The sequence below is a fragment of the Onychostoma macrolepis genome, chromosome 24 (assembly GCF_012432095.1).
Source record: "Onychostoma macrolepis isolate SWU-2019 chromosome 24, ASM1243209v1, whole genome shotgun sequence".
Taxonomy (NCBI): Eukaryota; Metazoa; Chordata; class Actinopteri; order Cypriniformes; family Cyprinidae; genus Onychostoma; species Onychostoma macrolepis.
In genome coordinates, this window is record NC_081178.1 from 566,758 (window position 1) to 588,771 (window position 22,014).

The following is a 22,014-nucleotide window of genomic DNA, read 5'->3' on the forward strand; positions in this document are numbered from 1 at the left end:
GAGAGTAATGCGGTGTTTTCTTTGGTCTGTGTTGGAATGAAAGCTTCTGTGGCTGTGAGTGGAGGAGGAATCACATTTGAAACTCAGCTCCACACGTACCTCCTCTCTGAACTGCTTGGCCTGTTCCTCACAGCCGGGTAAAGAATGGATGAAATCAGCCACCTGAAACACACACACACACAGTTTCATCTTCACTCTTGTTATAGAGGTTCTCAACAGGATAGAATCAAGGTTACATTGTGACGGAATGTCTACGTTACTTAGCAACTGTAAACAGCTGCAGTTACATTACACATCACTTTATTCTAATTATTAATACATGTAAGTATTGTGAACACTGTTGTCTACTGTATCGTAATATTGATGTCATGGATAATTATAAATCAAAACAATTTTACCATGGTTAAAGGGGTTTGTGCCTGAGAACAAAAATATAATGATAATACTAATAATATAAAAAAATTGTGCTGTCAAACGATTAATCGCATCCAAAATAAAAAAGAATTTACTTACATAATGTGTGTGTGTACTGTGTATATTTATTATGTATATATAAATACACACACACACACATACAGTATATATTTATATTCATTTAATTTATATTATATATAAATATATTTAATATATAAACGTACTGTAACAGTACGTACACAATACACACAAACTATATGAACAAAAACTTATTTTGGATGCGATTAATCACGATTAATCGTTTAACAGCACAAAAACAACAACTAAATAATATAAAATATATTATACATAAAATTACATGTGTATCATATTGAAGTAGTGGGTAAATAATTATAAATAAAAGTAATTTTATAATGGTTAAAGGGGTCTCTGTCTGAAAACAAAACAAAACAAACATATACACACACACATTATATATATATATATATATATATATATATATATATATATATATATATATATACAAATAATAAAATATTTAAAAATATAAATTAACAACATAAAATATATATTTATTATACATAAAATTTAAAAAAATTCTAGCAAGTAACTTTATAGCTATTTATAAAATGCCCACTAAGGCACCAGTGCTCATGAAATAGTAATAATTAATAACAATTAGAACAAATAATTCAAATCCTATATTTTAGATATGATGAAGCAGAAGCGTGTTCTCGCCGCATGAGCAGGTCAGCTGAGGTTTGAGCGAGAGACTCAGAAACCTTCTGCAGCGTCAGCAGAGCTGAAATATCCTGCAGCGTTTACTCAGGAACACACTCAGATGTGTCTGCTACGCTCAGGGATCTCCAACAAACAACCGCGGCTAAGAATAACCCATCCGAAGCATCGCCGCAGTCTCTGAAGAACTTCACTGATGTGCTTTTTGACCCTAGAAGTTCTCACTCAGAAGCTTACAGTACAATTACAGGAAGAGCGTCTCTGGAGCCGCGCCTGACTTTAATTAAACGGACCAACCCCAGAGAGGATCTTTGGAACAACATCTCCATTTATTACAAAACCGCAGCCAAGATGCAGCAGATCGACCTTCTCTGGTCCTCTCAGCTAATATCCAGAGCATATTTGCATCGATTTCCCAGCAAAAACATCTATATCAGGACGCAGTGATTGCATTAGTGTTTCTCAAACGCATCTACAGCTGACTGACAGACAGCAGCATTAACCCACAGAACGTGCCCATAACGGTTATTTCTTTGGGGAATGTTCTAGAACCGTTTTCTGTAGATTAGACACACACACAAAACAAGCTTTTACAGCCAAAAACTAGCTTTCAGAATGTTGCAGCAAGGTTTGGTTTTCGTGAGAGCAAAAGGGAATGTTTCCTACAGGTTATTTTTTAGGTGCTTTTTGGTGCTGAAGTTAAATCTTACATATTAATTCATTTCCAGTGTATGATGCGCTCTGATTATTTTACTAATTAAACAATAGATCAAAACAAGACATGTTTGTATAGTTCTGACTATTGATGTTCATTCATTCAAAGCGTATCCTATAAAGGGTTGCGAGAGCCAGGATGATTACTGATGCACAGCAGGGTAAAATAATATTGGAGTAAAGAGGTTAAGGGAACGTTAGGACAATGTTAGCTGAAAGTTAGCAACATTCTGCAAACCTAAAACTAAATTTTATTACCATGAAGAGAGCTATCCAACTATCCAACCTACACCAACTACGGTGATCGGTTCCATTGACCTCTATTAGTAATGAGGGAACTTGCAACCATAGTTGCTTTTGGGAAACGCACCCCTGGTTAACCAAAAATATTCTGGGAACCAAAAACTAACATTCCCAGAACTTTCTGAGAATAAAACAAACAAAAAACCTCTAATATTCCCAGAATGGTCTGGGAACTAAAAACTAACATTACTGGAAACAAAAAAACTAACATTCCCAGAACATTCTGGAAAAAACCCTAACATTCCTGGAATGTTCTGGGAACAAAAAAACAAAACCTTACATTCCTGGGACATTCTGGAAACCAAAAATGAACATTCACAGAACTTTCTTGGAACCAAAAACTAACATTTCTGGGACATTCTGGGAACCAAAAGCTAGCATTCCTATAACATTTTGGGACCAAAAACTAACGTTCTGGGAACCAAAAAACGAACAGTCCCGGAACGTTCTCAGAACATTCTGGGAACCAGATCTTCAGGCTTGCTTGTTCCCGCTAATGAAGACGCTGCAGATGTGATTAGTATGCTGTCCTGCAGGGACGGCCGGAGCTTTACTGTAAGGCTGTGAGAGATGAATGCTTGGGCTCTTTATTACCATCACACTCTTTTATCTAAGGCTTCAAATGAAATATTGGAGCAATCTATAATTCACCCGGGAATCGATCGGGTTTTCACAGAGCACAGGAACAGAACAGGATGTCTTGGCTGGATCTATTAGATGTTCTGACCGCAGTTAAAAGACCTCAAACCACAACAGCCAATCAGATGACAGCAGAGCCACACCCTCCTCAGCAAACACATGAGGTTTACATTGGGCTGCTTGTACAGAATAAACCAGCATGATCTCCGGGCGTCTGGGTCACCAGGACGTTAATAACGGTCAATAACATTCTGTTTGTTTCACTAAAACAAACTTCAGATGTTGTAATCCTGAACTCTCGGATCTGTAACCGCATCAGACTCACACTCACCTAAACATGAACGATTCCCTCTGCACTTCATCTGTTAAATCAGTAATAATCAGACTGCATTGAGAGTCATTGAGTGTAAATCCTGGTCTTTATTCAGCATTAAACACGCAGCTCTGACTCCATCAATCCCGACTCAATTCCTCAGGAACAAACGTGTCCTTCAGTGCGAGTGTTTGCCAATAAATAGCGACTCATAAATCCTGCTAACACACCACAGTACAGCGCTGAACGCCGCTGCGTTTGCCACGGTAAAGCAGGGTAAAGTGCAGTAAAGTGCTTTCCATTACACACACAGGAGCAGCCACACTAATGCCAAATCACACAGCCGACAGCAGCCTTGAACACACTGTACCGCGGTAAAACCTTCTCTAAAGGCTCTCTGATGCAGTGCATTACTGCGTTCAGGAGTTTATAGACCATCACTGACACAAAACCAGCATTCATCAAACACTCCATTAACAGTGATACTAAACTAACATAATTACACACTATTTTAATAATCTGAGACTAACACATCAACCAAAACATCGTCAATTAATCATAACCAAGTTGCTTTTATGCCAAAAATCATTAGGATATTAAGTAAAGATTATGTTCCATGAACATATTTTGTAAATTTTCTACCGTAAACATATCAAAACTTGCATTAATATGCATTGCTAAGAACTTCATTTGTTCAACTTTAAAGGAGATTTTCTTAATATTTAGATTTTTTTGCTCCCTCAGATTCCAGATTTTCTAATAGTTGTATCTCAGACAAATATTGTCCAACAAACCATACATCAATGGAAAGCGCATTTATTCAGCTTTCAGACAATGTACAAATCTAAATTTCGAAAACTTGACACTTATGACTGGTTTTGTGGTCCAGGGTCACATATAGCATCAGACAAGCTCTAAATACTACAAACTTCATGATAAACTGCACTACTGTTCAAAAGTTTGCAGTCAATAAGATTTTTTAAGAAATTGGATGCATTAAATTAATCAAAAGTGTCAGTAAAGACATTTATAATGTTACAGTAGATTTCCATTTCAAATAAATGCTGTTCTTTTGAACTTTGTTCATCTGTGAATCCTGAAAAATAAAATGCATCAGTTTCCACAAAAATATTGTGCAGCACGACTGTGTTCAACATTGATAATAATCAGAAATGTTTCTTTAAAATCAGCATATTAGAATGATTTCTGAAGATCATGTGACACTGAAGACTGAAAATACAGCTGCGCATCACAGAAATAAATTACAGTTTAACACACATTCACATAGAAAACAGCGGTTTTATTCAATATTTTTTACTGTATTTTTGAACAAATAAATGCAGCCCTGGTGAACAGAAGAGACTTCTTTCAGAAACATTTTACTGACCCCAAACTTTTAAACATTAGCATATATAGAAAAGAATCTGATTTGGATCATGCAGATAGTGATAAAACACCGCTTTAACGTGTGACATCTTCAACGGTGTCAGACAGTGGCCTGTTCACCGCTGGGTCCTTGAGGGCCCACGGCTGATATTTACTCAGCCTGTAGCTCAGCGTGTGTGTGTTTATCTCTGCGCTCTGTTCACCTGGTTACCATGGCAACCAGCCCATCATCCGCCCGGCGGCGTGAAGCGGCTCGATTTCACCTCCGCATCCCGACATTAGCATGACAAACAGCCCCAAACTACAGCAGATACAGCCACTCCGCCCAGATACGAGAATGTGTTTATACTCGCAGATCACATGACCTCCAGCCTCGGCGCTCCCATTGGCTGATGTCACATCACATCGTTTGCATAAAGCTGAAGTCTGCTTGACTGTAACACTGTGAAAACTGCAGCTCTGAATGATTTCTGCCTACACACTGCTGTCAGTATCGACATTACAAATCTAAACTGTTTAAAAAATATTTAGGCCTAAATTTAAGATTTATGCATTTAAATAGCATATCAAATTTCCATGCATTTGGATTACACAGTTTTAATAAACTAACATAATGTGTTAAAATAATGTTTATTAACTATTTGCATCCATTTGATTTCATTTAAATAATCCCGTTTAAAAACGCATTTATTCAAATTGCTTTGAATCAGCATTAATGAGTTCATTATGAAAACAATTTATTTTTTCCAGTCAAAGTATAAATGTGGTGAAATATGGCTAGCTGTGCAACAAGTAATATTCAGTTAATTAAAATGTATGAGATTGAAACAAATTGAGTTCTTTATGATAAATAAATAAAGTTGCTTATTGTGTATTTAAAACACATTGAGTTTATTAGCACTATTACAGACACGATTCATTGACTCTGAACTGATTCATTAAAGTATGAATGACAAATATGCATCACATTAAGTGTATTAGTTTGTTTAAACAACGTAATCTAAACGCATGGAAAGTTTATATGCAATTCAGATGCATAAATCTCACATTTAGAAACTGTTTTTGCGTGTATACAAAATGCAATTTCCACACAATGCCACATTTTTGAAGTGAAATCAAGCATTCTGGATGATTTCTGCTGTCAGTATTAATATTTACTGTTTTAAAAAATATTTAGGCCTAAATTTAGGATTTATGCATTTTATTGCATATAACATTTGAATAACAGTTTCAACATAAACTAATAAACTTAATTTGATTCAGGTCAGATTTCTGCACTCAAAACAATCATGTCGCAGTTTATTAACTACTTGCATCTATTTGATTTAATCTAAATTTCTTTAAAATGCATTTATTCAAATAGCTTTGAATCAACATAAATCTGTTCATTATAAAAACGATATTAATTCAGTTAAAAAATGGTTAAGATATGACTAGCTGTGGAACAAGCAATATTCAATCAGTTTAAATGTATGAGACTGAAACAAACTGGATTTTTATATAAATCTGACCTGTTTCATTGATGCATGACTGACAAATATGATCACATTTAGTTTATGTTACTGTCTAATCGAAATTCATGGAAGCTTTATATGCAATTCAAATACATGAATCTTACATTTAAGCCAGAATATGTTTTCGAGTGTAAAAATTATAAAATGGTCAAAATTATCCATTTTTCTTTTATGCCAAAAATCATTAGGATATTAAGTAAAGATCATGTTCCATGAAGATATTGTGTAAGTTTCCTACCGTAAACTTCATGTTTGATTAGTAATATGCATTGCTAAGAACTTCATTTGAACAACTTTAAAGATGATTTTCTCAATATTTAGATTTTTTTGCTCCCTCAGATTCCAGATTTTCAAATAGTTGTATCTCAGCCAAATATTGTCCAACAAACCATACATCAATGGAAGCGCATTTATTCTCACCTCCTGGACGGTCCAGTGAGCGACGCGACTGGCCTGAACGCCGGCCACGCCGGGCAGAAGCTTACAGTGCTGCTCCCAGCACAGCGGCAGATCACGGCTCGGGTGAGCAGACATCGCTGAGAGGAAGACGGACTGATGCAGCGCCTGCTGGAGACTCTCCACGTTACGCTCTGAAACACACACACATCAGTCATTTACTGCGGGCAAACAACAACAGCTTTCGGATCTACTCAACATAAGATCTAAAGCAAGAGTCCATCCAGAAAAGAAGATCTTCTGCATTTGATCGTCGCATTTCACTAGTCGCAGTCGCATGGGACTCTCAAGCTGATCCGAGACCAGCCGTTACCCGAGCTTATTCACCGCGGTAAGATGAGGGAAAACACCCAACTGAACACCCATACACCATCAGAAAGAAAAACAGATTTCCTAGGGCTAATCAACAAACAATTATTTAACAATTATAGAATATTAGTGCTGTCAAACGATTAATCGCATCCAAAATAAAAGTTTTTGTTTACATAATGTGTGTGTGTACTGTGTATATTTATTATTTAGATATAAATACACACACATACAGTATACATTTTGAAAATATTTACATGCATATTTTATATTATATATAAATATATTTAATATATAAACAACATTTTTCTTAAATATATACACATGCATGTGTGTGTGCATTTATATATAGACATAATAAATATACACAGTACACACATATACACATACACACATATATATATATATATATATATATTTTATGTAAACAAAAACTTATTTTGGAGGTGATTAATCATGATTAATTGTTTATAAATAATAATTGGTGTACTGTAGGATTTACTTTGAAAACACTGTAAATTTTTAAATTTCACAAATAATTACAAAGCAAAATTTTGAAGCAGAAAGACTGAAATAGTATTTTCTCATAAAACATGCTACAAAAATGATTCTTTACAGTGATTTTTTACTGAAGGATTCTGGGTTGTTTGTTGGAGAAAAGATGGCTTAAGAATGTTACTGTATTTGTTGATTTAGTTAGTTGTTGTTTGGAAAAATGTATAGAAAATGAATGATGAATTTGAAAATATCTTGCGTATAATATGTTACGTGATCTGACATTTCCAAAGAGAAAATAACTAAAAAAAATATAAATGGTGTGAAAAAAAAGGCACTCATGAATGATCATCTGTACAGCTTCTCTGGAACGATACAGCTGGATCGTTATAAAGCGCTACTTAAACATGAATAGACATGAATTCTGTTTTCAGCGCAGTAACAGACACAAACAATGTGCAATAACTCTAATGCATTTTATTAGGTAATGTGCACCAATTATTATTTTTCTAATAGTGTAAAATTATTTTAGTTAGGTAGATATGTCAGTGTGCATGGATTGAATTGTGGTTGCTGCTGTAAGAATATAATTTCCTGTGAAGGATTAATAAAGTATTTTAATAATAATAATAATAATAACAATAAACAGCTGCCACTCGTGTTTGGGCTCAGTTGTTTCTAAAGTGCATTACTACCAAAATAAAGCACATGTTCTGTCTGATTACGGGGTTCAGAAGTGTTTTTGTGTGACACATACGGCTCTGAGCTCTCACCGGCGTCTCGCTCGAATGTTCCTGGCAAGAGCGCCGTGTTTAAGACGCCGCGAGGGTTTGGCCCTTCACGCTCCGCTGAGGACGATCGGACCACACAAACGGCTCTAAAGGGACCAAAAGAGCTGCTAAATGAGCGCCAGAGATCCTGCTAATCAACTCAAACCGGCACGAACGAGAAAACAGAGGTCAGTGCATGACAGATTAATATTCCTGTCTCAATCAGGCTTAATATTGTCAAGTAAGAAGGGTTTCTGTGAAGGGCCACACATTGTACATTTTTATAATATTTTTAGTAGTTTTAATACATTCTATAGTAAAACAAAATGTGCAAGATGAGTGTTTCTTCATCAGGTTTGTAGAAATGTGTCTCTGCATCAGTGTCTCAGCAATGGATGCTCTGCAGTGAATGGGTGCCGTCAGAATGAGAGTCTGATAAAAACATCACAATAATCCACAGCACTCCAGTCCATCAGTTAACATCTGGAGAAGACAAAAGCTCAAACACATCCAGCATTAAGAGGTCTTCGGACTGTTTTGTGTTGTAAACGCTGCTTGATCTGCAGATTTCTCTCCTGATTCACACCAGAACACTGTTTCACTGGAGGAAGCGTTATTATGGATTATGGACTTATATTTTTTGTCTTCTCCAGATGTTAACTGATGGACTGGAGTGCTGTGGATTATTGTGATGTTTTTATCAGACTCTCATTCTGACGGCACCCATTCACTGCAGAGCATCCATTGCTGAGACACTGATGCAGAGACACATTTCTACAAACCTGATGAAGAAACAAACTTTCATTTTTAGGTGAACTGTTCCTTTTACGCCAAAAGACAAATGAAATCTTATGATGTTGTTTTCTGAAATAATTTAGTAATTCTCAAACATCAGATCTCAGACTGAGACAAATACCGAGGAGCATCATGGGGTGCCGGTGCACAGGACACGGACATCATGAGATCGATGCGAGACAGACACACACACACACACACACACACACACACACACGTGTCACTGTGTGTCTGCAGGCGGGTGTTTGGCACGATGACATTCACTCCGAACCACGTCGCCACCTGTGTCTCGTTACACAAGCTGTTGCCATGGTGATTGTCACAGTGCATTGTTGTCTGAGCAACTGTTTGCAATCTGTTGTGTCACATGATCAGGTGAGATCAGGTCTGATGACGAGGACGCAAGAGGACGGCGCCACTAACGATTAGAGTCTCACAGCTCACACATCACTGCGGGACGCAAAAGAGCAGCACAGCAGAGACAGAGAGAGAGAGAGAGAGAGTGTGTGTGTGTGTCTCAACTCATCATACACACACACACACACACACACACACACACACCGATGTAACGGAGCAAAAGCAAACGTCTGATCCAATAGAAATGATGCTTTGACTTTCTATTCTGTTAAAGCTCTAGAAAAACACAACAGAGAGAATCTCAGAACAACATGAGCAGGATATATTACATCACAACAGGAAGAAGAAGAAAGAGGAGGAAGACCAGGAGAAAAAGGAGAAGAGGAAGAAGTCTTTGCATTATTTAATAAACATTTTTCAAGTTCTCATGGAAAATAAATCTCATTACTGTAAAGTTTGAGACCAATAATGATTGTTTTTGCTCCTTGTCTTTTTTTTTTTTTTTTTAAATAATATCTACTTTTTAACTATAACTTTTTTGTTTTAATTGATAATTCAGAGAATTATTACTATATTATTTTATCATAAATTAATCATTCTCAATGGGTTATTTATTATAAATATTCTCTCTCTCTATATAAGAATAAATACTCAATTTCTTTTCAATTTATAGTGAAATATTACAATAGTATCTATTTTTGCTTTAAATAATAATAAGAATAATAAGTATTAATTAATAATCAAATTAATTAATTAAATGTTATGAATTATTAGCTACAACAATAATAAAAATAATTGAGTAAATAATAAAATATATTCATATTTACTAATATTATATTTTCTAATAATTCATATTTACATATAAATCAATTTGTGCAGCCCTACAAACAAGCACAGCAAACTTAAATTAAAAAAAAATAAATAAATTGCAATTTTTGTTGGGACAATCAATCAATCAATCAATCAATCAATCAATCAATCATTAATATTCTTATTATTTTATTATATATACAGTAAAATAATGCATCCCAAACACTTTCAGTTATTTTCGCTTCCAGTCTGTTATGCTGGTTGATATTGCAAACTAGTATGTGTTATATTATTTTAATGTATTATCATAATCATAAACGCACTGGTTTATGAAAAGAAAGTTACACATTTTACTGCACCGTTTTATTCTTCTAGTTATTTATAGCGGCTAATATATCAGAAACCTGAAATAGTCACATGAAAATAACTGTGAAAATAAGGTGTAGCAGCAGAGTAATGTCAGCCAGCAGCTCATTATTACTGAATAAATCCCTTCAAGAGCAAAGAATTAAAAACTTAACTTTGGGATAATGACCAGCTGACTGCACATCATCCCTCATATATATAACATCTAGCTAAAATAATGTAATAATTTCACATAATTTGGGAAGCTTTTCATTAAAGTTTGTTATATAAACCTTGCCATTCACATCCCTCAACAATAAACTCATGCTAGTTTTTATTTCATAACCTCACAGAGCGAAACGATTCATCTGTTATTTTTCAGAAGAGTTTGCCGCTCTCTAAACACTGAGCCGAGTCTCATTATAACCCTCCTCCGTCACAAACACTGCAGACGCTCGTTATTTCACTTCAAGAAAACGCTTGACGAGCAGATTCTGAGAGCAAACCAATGGAGCTTCAGCATCATCTGACCTTCATCACGTCACAAACACCCAGATCAACAATCATCATCATCATCATCATCACAGGCAGCTGAGCTATATCTATATACATATATACAAAGTCAAACCAAAACTTATTCAGACACCAGATATGATTTTTTTCTTTTACTAGTGTGTGCAGGACACTATAGTTCATTTATGTAAGTGAGGAGAGCAAAATAAAGTGAACTGTGACATATTACACCCAGAAATCCTTCATACAGTGGACGACCGGATCAAAAATGATTCAGACACTTTGAGCTGAGCGTGTTTTGCTGAAGTGTTTTTCTTTAATTGTTAATGTGATCTTTTTACACACAGACTGAACAAAATAAGCATTTCTTGGTAATTGTTTGACCTAATTTGGTTTTATCTAATTGTGTTCTTAACTTTAACAGCTGACAGCTATTCAACCGAATTCATTACATTCCTTTCTATCAAAGTTATTATCAAGATGAATTAGTTCTGACGCAGTTTAACTCATATTTTATTACCATTTTCTAAACTATAGCGAATAAACTGTGATATAATGTGAGAAATGTTGAAGGTGTCTGAATACATTTTGGTTTGACTGTTTATTTTATATATAATTTAAGCAAAATTAAACAAAAAAACAAAAACAGTAATAAAAGGTAAAGAAAAACTAAAAGAAAAGAACATTTTTAAATGTGAAAAAAGTAAATGTCACTTTTTGATAAAAGTGCTAAATGAATAAATGTAAATGTAAAGAGAAAGAAAAAAAATGAAAAAGAAAAGCACAAAATTAATAGAAAAGAAGGGGAAAAAAGAACAATTAGAAAGGAAAAGAAAAAAGTGAAAATGAAAAATAAAAAAGAAATAAACCGTAGAAGAGAATGAAAAAAGAAAAGATAAAGAAATAAAGAAAAAAAAAATGAAGATGGAAAAAGAAAAATACAAGAAAAATGAAAGGAAAAACAATGAAAAGGAAAAAACTCTTTAAACACAATCGAACTATGTATTTAAAACTGAGTAAAAGCCAAAGTCTGCTATTTTAACCCTATAGACAGCTGAGTGAACTGATCTGAGAACAGATGACGTTATCTGTCAGACCTGATGTCTTCTGATCCATCACACAGAAGAACCGGATCCTGGAGACCTTCACCAAATCAATCCCAGCTCACCGATCGAAGATCACTGCTTCTGCAGCTACTAAACACATCTCAGATAAACCGACACCAGCAAGCCTTCAACACTCGCATCTCACAGGAATAAATATTTAGAGTCCGAGGGAGATCTGAGAAAGATCAGCCGTCCCTGGACACCATCACATACTGACCATCTGCTCCTCGCTGAAGATCCAGCAGAACCAGCATCTCAGCGGGACAAAACCGGCCCAAAGAGCTCGCTGCACTAATGATCCTCCAAACCACTTAAAACCATTTCAAATCAAAACAATTACAAATAAATAAACAAATGTATTGCTTACTGTTAATGTCATTGTAAAGTCATTCTTTTAATTCACCTCCTGAAGAAGCAGGATTCTGTAAGGTTTCTGAAAGCCGTGATAAATGAGGAAAACCCATTTAAAAGACCTGGAAAAGTCTTCGAATCCTTAACAGGCATTTTACAACAAGTGCACATTTTTTTCTAGGTATGCTAAACTCTAAAATATTTCATCTGGTAAAAATTGTGAGTTAAAAAATATATTTTGACAAATCGTTCTCCAGCAATCACTGTAATTACAGAGCATTTAAATACAGTCAAAAGCACTGAGAAGCCCTGCCAGTGGAGCTTCTGAAACATTACCAGAACACAGTTGTTAAAACTTAATTAAAATGAGAATTCAAAACATAAAAATAAATACTAACGCACTAAGCCAAAGCCCAGCGGCTCCTGAGAATTTTTCTATTAAAAACAAACAAACAAAAAACATTCATCTGTTGAGCCCAAAGAGACATGAATATTAAAATATGAGATCAGATGTTATCAAGCTATTATTATTTTTAAGTTCAGATACATATGCAAGGCAGAAGGCCATGTGAAAGAAAATATAGGGTACAACGAGGCTAAAGGCCCATCTTAAGAATAAATGTGCTATTCACTGCGCATAATATATATAATTCCAGAAAAAAAAATGTTGTATTGAACATTAATGGAGCAACAGATTTTGTGTGAAAATAAACAAAATACAAATACTTCAGCTAAAATAATGTCTAAGTTAATACTTGTTTAAAACAATCACTTCAGCAATGTTTGTTCTATTTTCTGCTTATTTTGAAAATTAAAAGAATTAATTTTTGTTCCATAAATATAGTTATTAAAATAAGTTAATATAAAAATATATATTTTAAAATACAGAAACAAAATCATTTTAATAAGTAAAAATTCTGAAAGTATTGAAGGAGATCCAATAATAATTGAATATATATTTACAGTAGTAACAAATATTTTATTATATGATATGATTAATATCATGTTTTTAATTATGATGGTTTCATTCTAAACATGGTGATTATCTCTAATATGGACACCCAACATAATATATGATATTTACCATCTGAATCTAACAATATCATGTCAACAAATGGAAAAGTCAGCCATCTATTAATTATCATGTTAATTACGGTGCGCAACAGCAGGGGCGCTTTTTACCCCAAATACCGTACTTTTACATATTCTTTCGTTATTTAAAAACTGTTGCTTTAATTATCTTAAAAACAACTGAAAATCATAAAGAAGACCTTTGTCTCAAAATATATGCATTCATTTTAGCGATTTTCATTTGCTACTTAAATCTACAACATTTAAAAACATCAAATATTAGATCAAAAAAGCACAGAATCAACTTTGCGCTGCTGCGCGCGATCGCGTCAAGGATCAGACAAATTTGCACGTGCATCTTGAAAAGCGGATGTTTTGGAAAGTGTTCATTAGGATCGTTTGCTGTGAATTGAGTCGTTCCGAGACGCTGAAAACACCAGATCATGAGCTGCTCGCGTGTAAATGAACACAGTGCCGTGCTTCACTCATGAAACGTGTGCATATATTTACAGAATTAAATCACAGCCTTTGTCTTCTAATAATCACACTCACTAAGCCACATCTCTATTTGGGTTTTATTTTGATTAATTGTGCAGCTCTACTGGAAATCACAAGCTCATCTCTCAAGCATCAGTAAATGAAGGAGCGAAAGCTTCAAAACAGCTCATTTCTTTATGAATCATATCCAGATGGGACGTTTAACAAAAGTAAAGTCGTCTTCACTCTCAGTACGGAGGAGTTTCATTATTATTGAAGCCAAATAATCGTGCTGGAGACGAGACGTGTGCTCATCACATCGCATCAAACCAACAAATAACTACAGAAACAACTGCTGGATTCACAAATGCAGAAGTGTATTCTGCTCGAGAGCGACTGTGAGCTTCAGTCACTGAAGAAAGAAACATTCAAGCAGGTTTAAACACACTGTAAACGCTCACCTGAAATAACGCTGTTCACATCGATGTCGTCGTCCTCATCCTTGATACGCAGATACTTCGTAGACTGAGTGAGTCTGAAAAGAAAGAAAAAATCTAAAAGCAATTCCCCACACACACACACACACACACACACACACACACACACACGTCCATATATATTTGGACACAGGCACAATTTGTATTATTTTAGCTGCTGACCAAAACACATTCAAGTTACAGTTCTATAATGAATATGGGCTTAAAGTGCAGACTGAGCTTTAATTTAAGGATGTTCTCATCACAACTGGAGGAAAGGTTAAGGCATTACAGCTCTTTAATATGTACCTCCCTCCTTTTCCAAGGAGACATAAGTAATTGGACCATAAATAAAATGTTTCATGGACAGATGTGGGCTATTCCTTCATTATTTCTACATCAGTTCAGCAAGTAAAGGTCTGGAGTTGATTCTGAGTGTGTCGTTTGTATTTGGAAGCTGTTGCTGTGAATCACATCATGCGGTCAAAGGAGCTCTCCATACAAGAGAAACAGAGGACTGTCAGGCTTCAGAAACAACACAGAGCCATCAGAGAGAGAGACAGCAGGAACATTAGGAGCCAAATCAACAGTTTCTACATTCTGAGAAACCTGGACGTCCACGGAGGACAACAGTGGTGATGATCGGAGAATCCTCTCCATGACAAAACCCTTCACAACATCCAGCCAAGAGAAGAGCACTCTCCAGGAGACAGACGCGTCTACAATCAAGAGAAGACTTCACCACAAGATAGATTAGACTTTACCAAAAAACCAGAGCACTTCTGGGAAAGCATTCTTTGGGCGACTGGAATTAAGATCAGCCTGTTCCAGAACGACGAGAAGAAGAAAGTGTGGAGAAGACTTGGAGCCGCTCATGATCCATCATCTGTGAAGCATGGGGCAGTGCAGGGCTCGCAACATTTCTAAATCCCTGGTAGCCCTTCGGGCAGGTACTCTTCAGATTTTGGTAACCCGAACATTAATTTAACTAGCCCGAATTAAAAAATTACTATTTTATTTTATTATTATTTTTTTTAAATATAGAAAATCAGATAGAGTTTAAATGTCAATCAAAAATATTTTCAATACACAAATATCAACAAATATGAAGGAAGGAATTTTATTTCACTATTTACAGGGTATCTGCAGAATTTTTTAAAATATATTTAAGGCAATTTATGACCCATTTTAAGAGCTGCACAAGTAAAATGAACACAGTATGAGCGGGGCTGGACAATGTCTATAGTAACATACAGTATTGAGCCATAAAATTACATGATTTACAGTTCAGGTTTTCACAAAAACAAATATCTTATACAACAGCGTTTCAGGCTATAGACAGTTCTTATGAAAAGGGATCAATCAAGCATATAAATTATTATGTCTTAATTGTTTAGATTTTTAAAAGGCACATTAACTTCTTTCTCATTTACAACTCTATGTGTTTGCTGCGTAAAAAGTTGATATCTGCATTGATCTGAGCATAAACAGCAAGAAAGGCTATTTGTAAATGCAGATTCACTCTCTGCCACGAGGTGGCGCTTCAGGAGCGCTGAGATATTGCGGTTTCCCCGGAAACGCTGTACACAAAGCAGCTCCGCGCTCATAAACGCTGCTTTATCAGGAATTATAGGTAAAATTAAATTAAAATGCCAGCGACACGCTTCTGAGGACAGTCGGTTCCCTTCAGAGACATTCACATAAAGACATCCGCGCCGCGTTTTGACTTGAAACGTGCAGCGCTCATTATTTATTCAATGACATCATTGCCTTTTGAAGTTTAATCCTGCCGTATCGTGTGACTCTTGTCTTTCCGTCCCCAACTCTTGAAATTATAATTAAGACATTTCTTATACCATTTAACGTATTTAAAACTTTTTATGGCCTTAAGTTTGATACAACTCACTTTCAGAGTTTTTAAGGACCCGCGGGAGGTCTGTATTTAAGGAGCCGTCGGGCAGGCGGTGATATATTTTGGGAGCCCGACTGGAAAACACAACAGCCCCGGGACCTCGGGCTAGCGATTTTGCGAGCCCTGCAGTGTGTTCATGAGCTGCATGGCTTCAGTGGCTCTGTGTTACTGCTGTTCAGTGATGAAGAGACAGAAGACAGAAGCAGCGGATCAGTTCTGAAGTGTGTAGAGATATACTCTCTGCTCAGATTCAGCCAGATACAGCAAAGCTGCTTGAGCGGCGCTTCAGAGTACAAATGAACGATGACCCAAAACATACAGCAAAAGCAACCCAGGAGTTTCTGAAGGTAAAAAGTGGATTATTCTGCAACGTCCGAGTCAATCTCCTGATCTCGACCCGATCGAGCAGCGTTTCACTCGCTGAAGACTAAACTACAGACAGAAAGAGCCACAAACAAACAACAACTGAAGTCCGCTGCAGTAAAGGCCTGGCAAAGCTTCACAAAGAAGAAACTTTTCACTCCAAAACTGGCGAAACAGTCTCAAACGAAGTGAAGAAGACAAATCAAGCTGTAGGAAGTGTATTAAAAGTGCAATGAAGCCTTTACAAATTCCTGCTGTAGAAACACAGAGGATTGATCTGAAAATCCTCCTCTGGCAATGAACGCTCGTCACGCCTCGACATCTATTACAGCTTTAAATCAGACTGTTAATGACGCTTCTCAACACACACACACACACACACACACACACCAGACTCAACGAGAGCCACAGCCTGACTGCAAACGGCTCCGAGCGACTCTTTCATCTGTGGATGTTCAGAGGATGTTAAAAGCCTCCCAAACATTCAGCAATTAAGAGTAAATGAAACATCAATGATTCACGGGCTGCAAGCAGATAAAGAAACAGAAAAATAGATGCATTAAAGTGACAGTTCATCCAAAAATGAAACCGTGTTACTCGTCAGTAACGTTTTTATGAATTTTTACAAGGCATGTGACAATGTGATACGTGCGACAAACATCTCAAATTAATTCGTAATCAATTATGAATCTGCTGTTGTCAACAAAAGCAGAACCGAGGTCTTCCTCCGGGTTTCTGACTAAATAAAAGTGAAAGACGAAAGAAAGAACGCGAAAAACTGTATTTATTTCGGTGCTTCCCTAGTTCATTCCGTCATCATTTACTCTCCTTCACGTCTGTTGAACACACAATAAAAGACCAAAAAAACTGACGGCACCCATTGACTTCCATTGCATTTTTCCCCATGCTATAGAAGTGAATGGCTACCGCCAACTGTTCAGTTACACAAATACTTCAAAATCTCTTTTTTTGTGTTCAGCAGAAGACAGAAACTCGTACAGGTTTAGAACAACATGAGAGTGAGTAAATGATTACAGAATTGTCATTTTTAAGCGAACTGTCACTTTAAAATTAATTACCCAGCATGATAATATGCAATACCTTGTAAACCTTGCATGCATCTGCCAAATGCATGAAACTAATGTAAATATATCAGGTTTCTGTCCAAATGAACCTTCAGTCTAAGACAGAAAATATCCACCCTTTTCTGTTTTGTGTGTTTGTGGTCCTGCAGTGAATAATGAGTGTCAGTGCTGCATTATAACGCATGAGTCAGATGCACCATAGAGCCTTCTGTCACACCGCGTGTGTGTGTGTGTGTGTGTGTGTGAGACGTGACACCGCTAATGAGACACACATCACATCAGACCTGAGCTTCAGAAACAAGCCTCATTCTGAGCCATTAAAGCTGCTGTTAAACACTTACTTCAGCTGATAATCAACATTCTGTCAGCATTTATGATGCTTTATATAGCAGTGTGTCTGCACAGCTTTTAAAGTCAAATTTAAGAGCTTTAAGACACTGTATTAACACTGTATGCCTATATAGAACAAACCCATATAATATTAAAATATATCTTGAATATCAGATTAATTTATGAAATTAGGTGAATTTAAAAGGGTAAGTTTGAAGATTTTATTCAAAATTGGTTCATGTACCAATATATCAATAAATGTGAATTAGAGGTCAATCTATACTGTAATTTTTACTTTGAAGCACGCAGCGCTCCAGTGTTATTTTACTATCATTGATAAACTATTATAGTTTTTTTAATATTTTGAATTACATTTAATTCTTCTATTTTAATTCTAAATGTTAAGATTATTTATTAGTTTTTTTAAATGTCTACATAGTTCTTAATTAGTTTTACATTTTAATTTTAGCTGTAATTTTAGTACTTCAGCTTAAACTAGTTGCCAAGGTGACATTTATCATTTAGTTTGTTTTTTATTTTGTAAATATTCTAGTTTTATTTTGTTTTTAAATATTTTATTTCAGTTAATATTTATTTTAAATAAAAATTTATTTTAATTTATTTTTTATGGTTTAATTAATAATAATAATAATAATAATAATAATAATAAACCCACATTAGGCCATAAATCAATTCCTGTTTTTCCGTCCCCAAATTTCAGACCTCTTACAATCACACCTTTTAGAATATTTAATATTTAGATTAAAAAAAACAATACAATTTGAGAAAACTGAATTCTAAGAGCTTTTAAGCTAAACAGGGACCCTGTTGCACTTTTTGAAGCTTGAAAAAAAGCTGATTATGCAAATTTTAATGAATGGATGAAAATGTGTGCTCTGAAGATGAAAGAAAGTCAAAATAATGACAGATTTTATGGTGAATTAACTCTAAATCAACTGAACTCATCCTTATGCTAGTTCACTCCTAAAACATCACCAAATACCTTTTATACAAATTACATTAAACTAAAGCCCATCTTGTCATATGTGTCCCTGCAGCACAGAAGCAGTCATAAGCAGCTCAGCTATATTTGTAGCAATAGCCAACAATACATTGTATGGGTCAAAATTATACATTTTTCTTTTATGCCAAAAATCATTAGGATATTAAGATCATGTTCCATGAAGATATTTTGTACATTTCCTACCGTAAATATATCAAAACTTCATTTTTGATTAGTAATATGCATTGCTAAGAACTTCATTTGAACAACTTTAAAGGTGATTTTCTCAATATTTAGATTTTTTTGCACCCTCAGATTCCAGATTTTCAAATAGTTGCATCTCAGACAAATATTGTCCAACAAACCATACATCAATGGAAATATTATCACCTGCTGGGTAAACGAGGTCTCTTCCCGAGGAGCGACGGCGTCAGCAGCTCGTCTTTGAGCTCTTTCTTCAGAATCGCAGGCCGACCGCGCAGACGAGGAGCGCCGTCACACGCCATCATCACCCTGAGACAGACAGACACCTTCAGTGAGTCACGGCTATCCTCCTCCACTACAACTCAGACTATTAAAACTGCTGTTCATCGAAAAATGCTGAAAAATAATCAAATGGAAATATTATATATATATGTAAACTGAAACTAATAAACATGACAAAAGCATTAGAATGAAAATTTTTATTAGTAAATTAGAAACTGAAATAAGTAAAAAATAAGTTGAAGCATTAGTGGAAATAAATAAAAATGAAAATGGAACTAAAACTGAAATAAACTAAACTTAAATAGCAATATTTAAAAAAAAATTACAAAAGAATAAAACAAAAGGAATAAAAATTAAACAAAACATTGAAAATGTGTCTTCATATAAATAATGCTGATATAAAATATAAATATTACAAATAATATTAAAAATTATAAACTTAAATTTAAGGTGAAGTACTATACTTACTAACTGTAAATAAATAAACTAAAATGGAACTAAACTAAAACTTTAAATAAATTAAACCTAAATAGTAATATTATATTATTTATTTAATTTATGAAATAATACTAAAATAAATTAAAATGAAAATATGTAATACTTGAACTAAACAAAATTAGAAACTGAAAAAAAAAAAAAAAAGTTAAATTGCTAACTAAAACTAAAAACTAAACATAAATAAGAAAATTAATCCTGGAACTTGTGATTATTGTAAGGTTATTCGCTGACTGAGTAAAAAAACTTATTTGACAAAAAAAATAAAAATAAAATGTAAATAGTAATATTTAACAAACCTAAAACTAGTAAAAAGACAAAAGTGCATAAAATAAACTAAAAATTAAATTAAAATGAAAACTGAAAATATGAAAATAAAAAGCTATACTAGCACATGAATCAGGAGACAGGTTTGAGCAGGCGTTTGTCTGCAGTCGCTGCATTCGTTTCTTGGCGAGAGACGCGTTTGTCACGACTCCAAGCCTCTGAGCAGATCAGCTCTGTGATTCTCGTCTCTCAAACCTCTATATAACATTAGCAGTGTAACACGTCTGTTTATTGACTGAACTCCGTGCGCAGAATTAAACGCAGAGCGCGCGAAATCCAGCCCTGATCCAGCGTTTGAAAATTAAATCATGTTCCATGAGCTCAGAAAACTCAGAAATGCTGCAGAAGAAGAAATCGATAGTGAACGTACAGACAGAACGAAACCTCACACAATGTTTGTCGATCTGAATTAAGCCAGATTGATTTTTTTAGATTTTGAAAGTTTATTTAAAACCTAAACATTAAAATCTGATTCACATATTTTAATATGCATTATTCGTAACAAAACTTTAACGCATTCATAGCGCATTAATCGATGCATTCAGAACTGGTCACCAGCACTGTGATTATAATTAACTAAACTAACCGAAATAAGTTTAAAGGTTGGAAATAAATAAAACTAATGAAAAAAAACATATTAAACAAACCATTAAAAATATTTTTTGTTTATCGAAATAATGCAGAAATAACTATAAATATTAAATGAAAAATTAAAAAAAATGAAAATTAGAAGCACTAAAATGTCTAACTTGAAATAACTGAAATGGAACTAAAACTGAAATAAAAATAAATGAAACCTAAATAGTAATATTAAAATAAATAAATAAATAAATAAAACTACTGAAAATGGGGGCATAATAACATTAATAAATATTAAACTAAAACTACTTAACTAATAAAAAAAAAAAATTAGCTAAATAAATTGAATAAAAATTGAAAAAATAAAATAAAATACATTAAACCTGAACAGCAATATTTACAAAAATAATAATAAAAACTACAAAAGCATATAAAAAAAACCACAAGAAATAAACTAAATTAAAACGAAAAATAAAATTTTAATTCAAAATATGAATAAAAATGATAACAGTATAATATAAATAATGCTAAAATAAAACAGCATGTGTGCGACACTAATTCAACAGCTTTTACATGCTTAATCTTGTCCTATTGATGAGATTATTTCAGGTCTACAACAAAACCAGTGCATCCGGTGTTTGTACAGTTCTAATCCAGTTTTATATAGAAATGTCTCGAGTCGGATCACAGCTGATATTATTGACTGTGTTAAGGGAGCACTGAACTGCATTGTGGGAGACGGTCTCTCAGTCTCAATCACAGACCTGCTGTCCACATGGCTGATGTCCTCCTTCCCATCTTCCTCCTCCTCGTCCTCCTCCTCGTCTGGACACAGGTGTTCGGTCTTCTGCACAAAGTTGACAGGGATGAAGGTGATCTGCTTCTCTCCTCCGAGCCGGTCGGGAAGCACCACCTCCTTCTTCATGTTCATGTCAGAATACGGGCAGCCGAAGGCACTGAGGGACACACAGAGAGATGAGCACGCTTTACAGTAACACTCTGATCGTGCGTTCAGCGGCCTCCAGTGCTGCCAACATAGCAATTCTGTCGCCAAATCTAGCAACTTGTCACACTACCCTAGC

The 22,014-nt window shown here is 34.8% G+C and overlaps 1 protein-coding gene across 3 annotated transcripts in view; it reads right to left on the bottom strand.

The window, feature by feature from the left end:
* LOC131533683 (lethal(3)malignant brain tumor-like protein 4) overlaps nt 1–22,014 on the bottom strand; it is a 61,539-nt gene that overhangs the window by 2,877 nt on the left and 36,648 nt on the right. For all 3 annotated transcript variants that reach the window (XM_058766085.1, XM_058766087.1, XM_058766084.1), the window contains 5 exons: nt 21,697–21,888; nt 19,436–19,558; nt 14,338–14,411; nt 6,442–6,611; nt 100–162 (listed from right to left, as the gene is read on the bottom strand). In XM_058766085.1, coding sequence (XP_058622068.1) covers nt 100–162; nt 6,442–6,611; nt 14,338–14,411; nt 19,436–19,558; nt 21,697–21,888 — 622 coding nt within the window. The remainder of the gene's footprint in view (nt 1–99; nt 163–6,441; nt 6,612–14,337; nt 14,412–19,435; nt 19,559–21,696; nt 21,889–22,014) is intronic.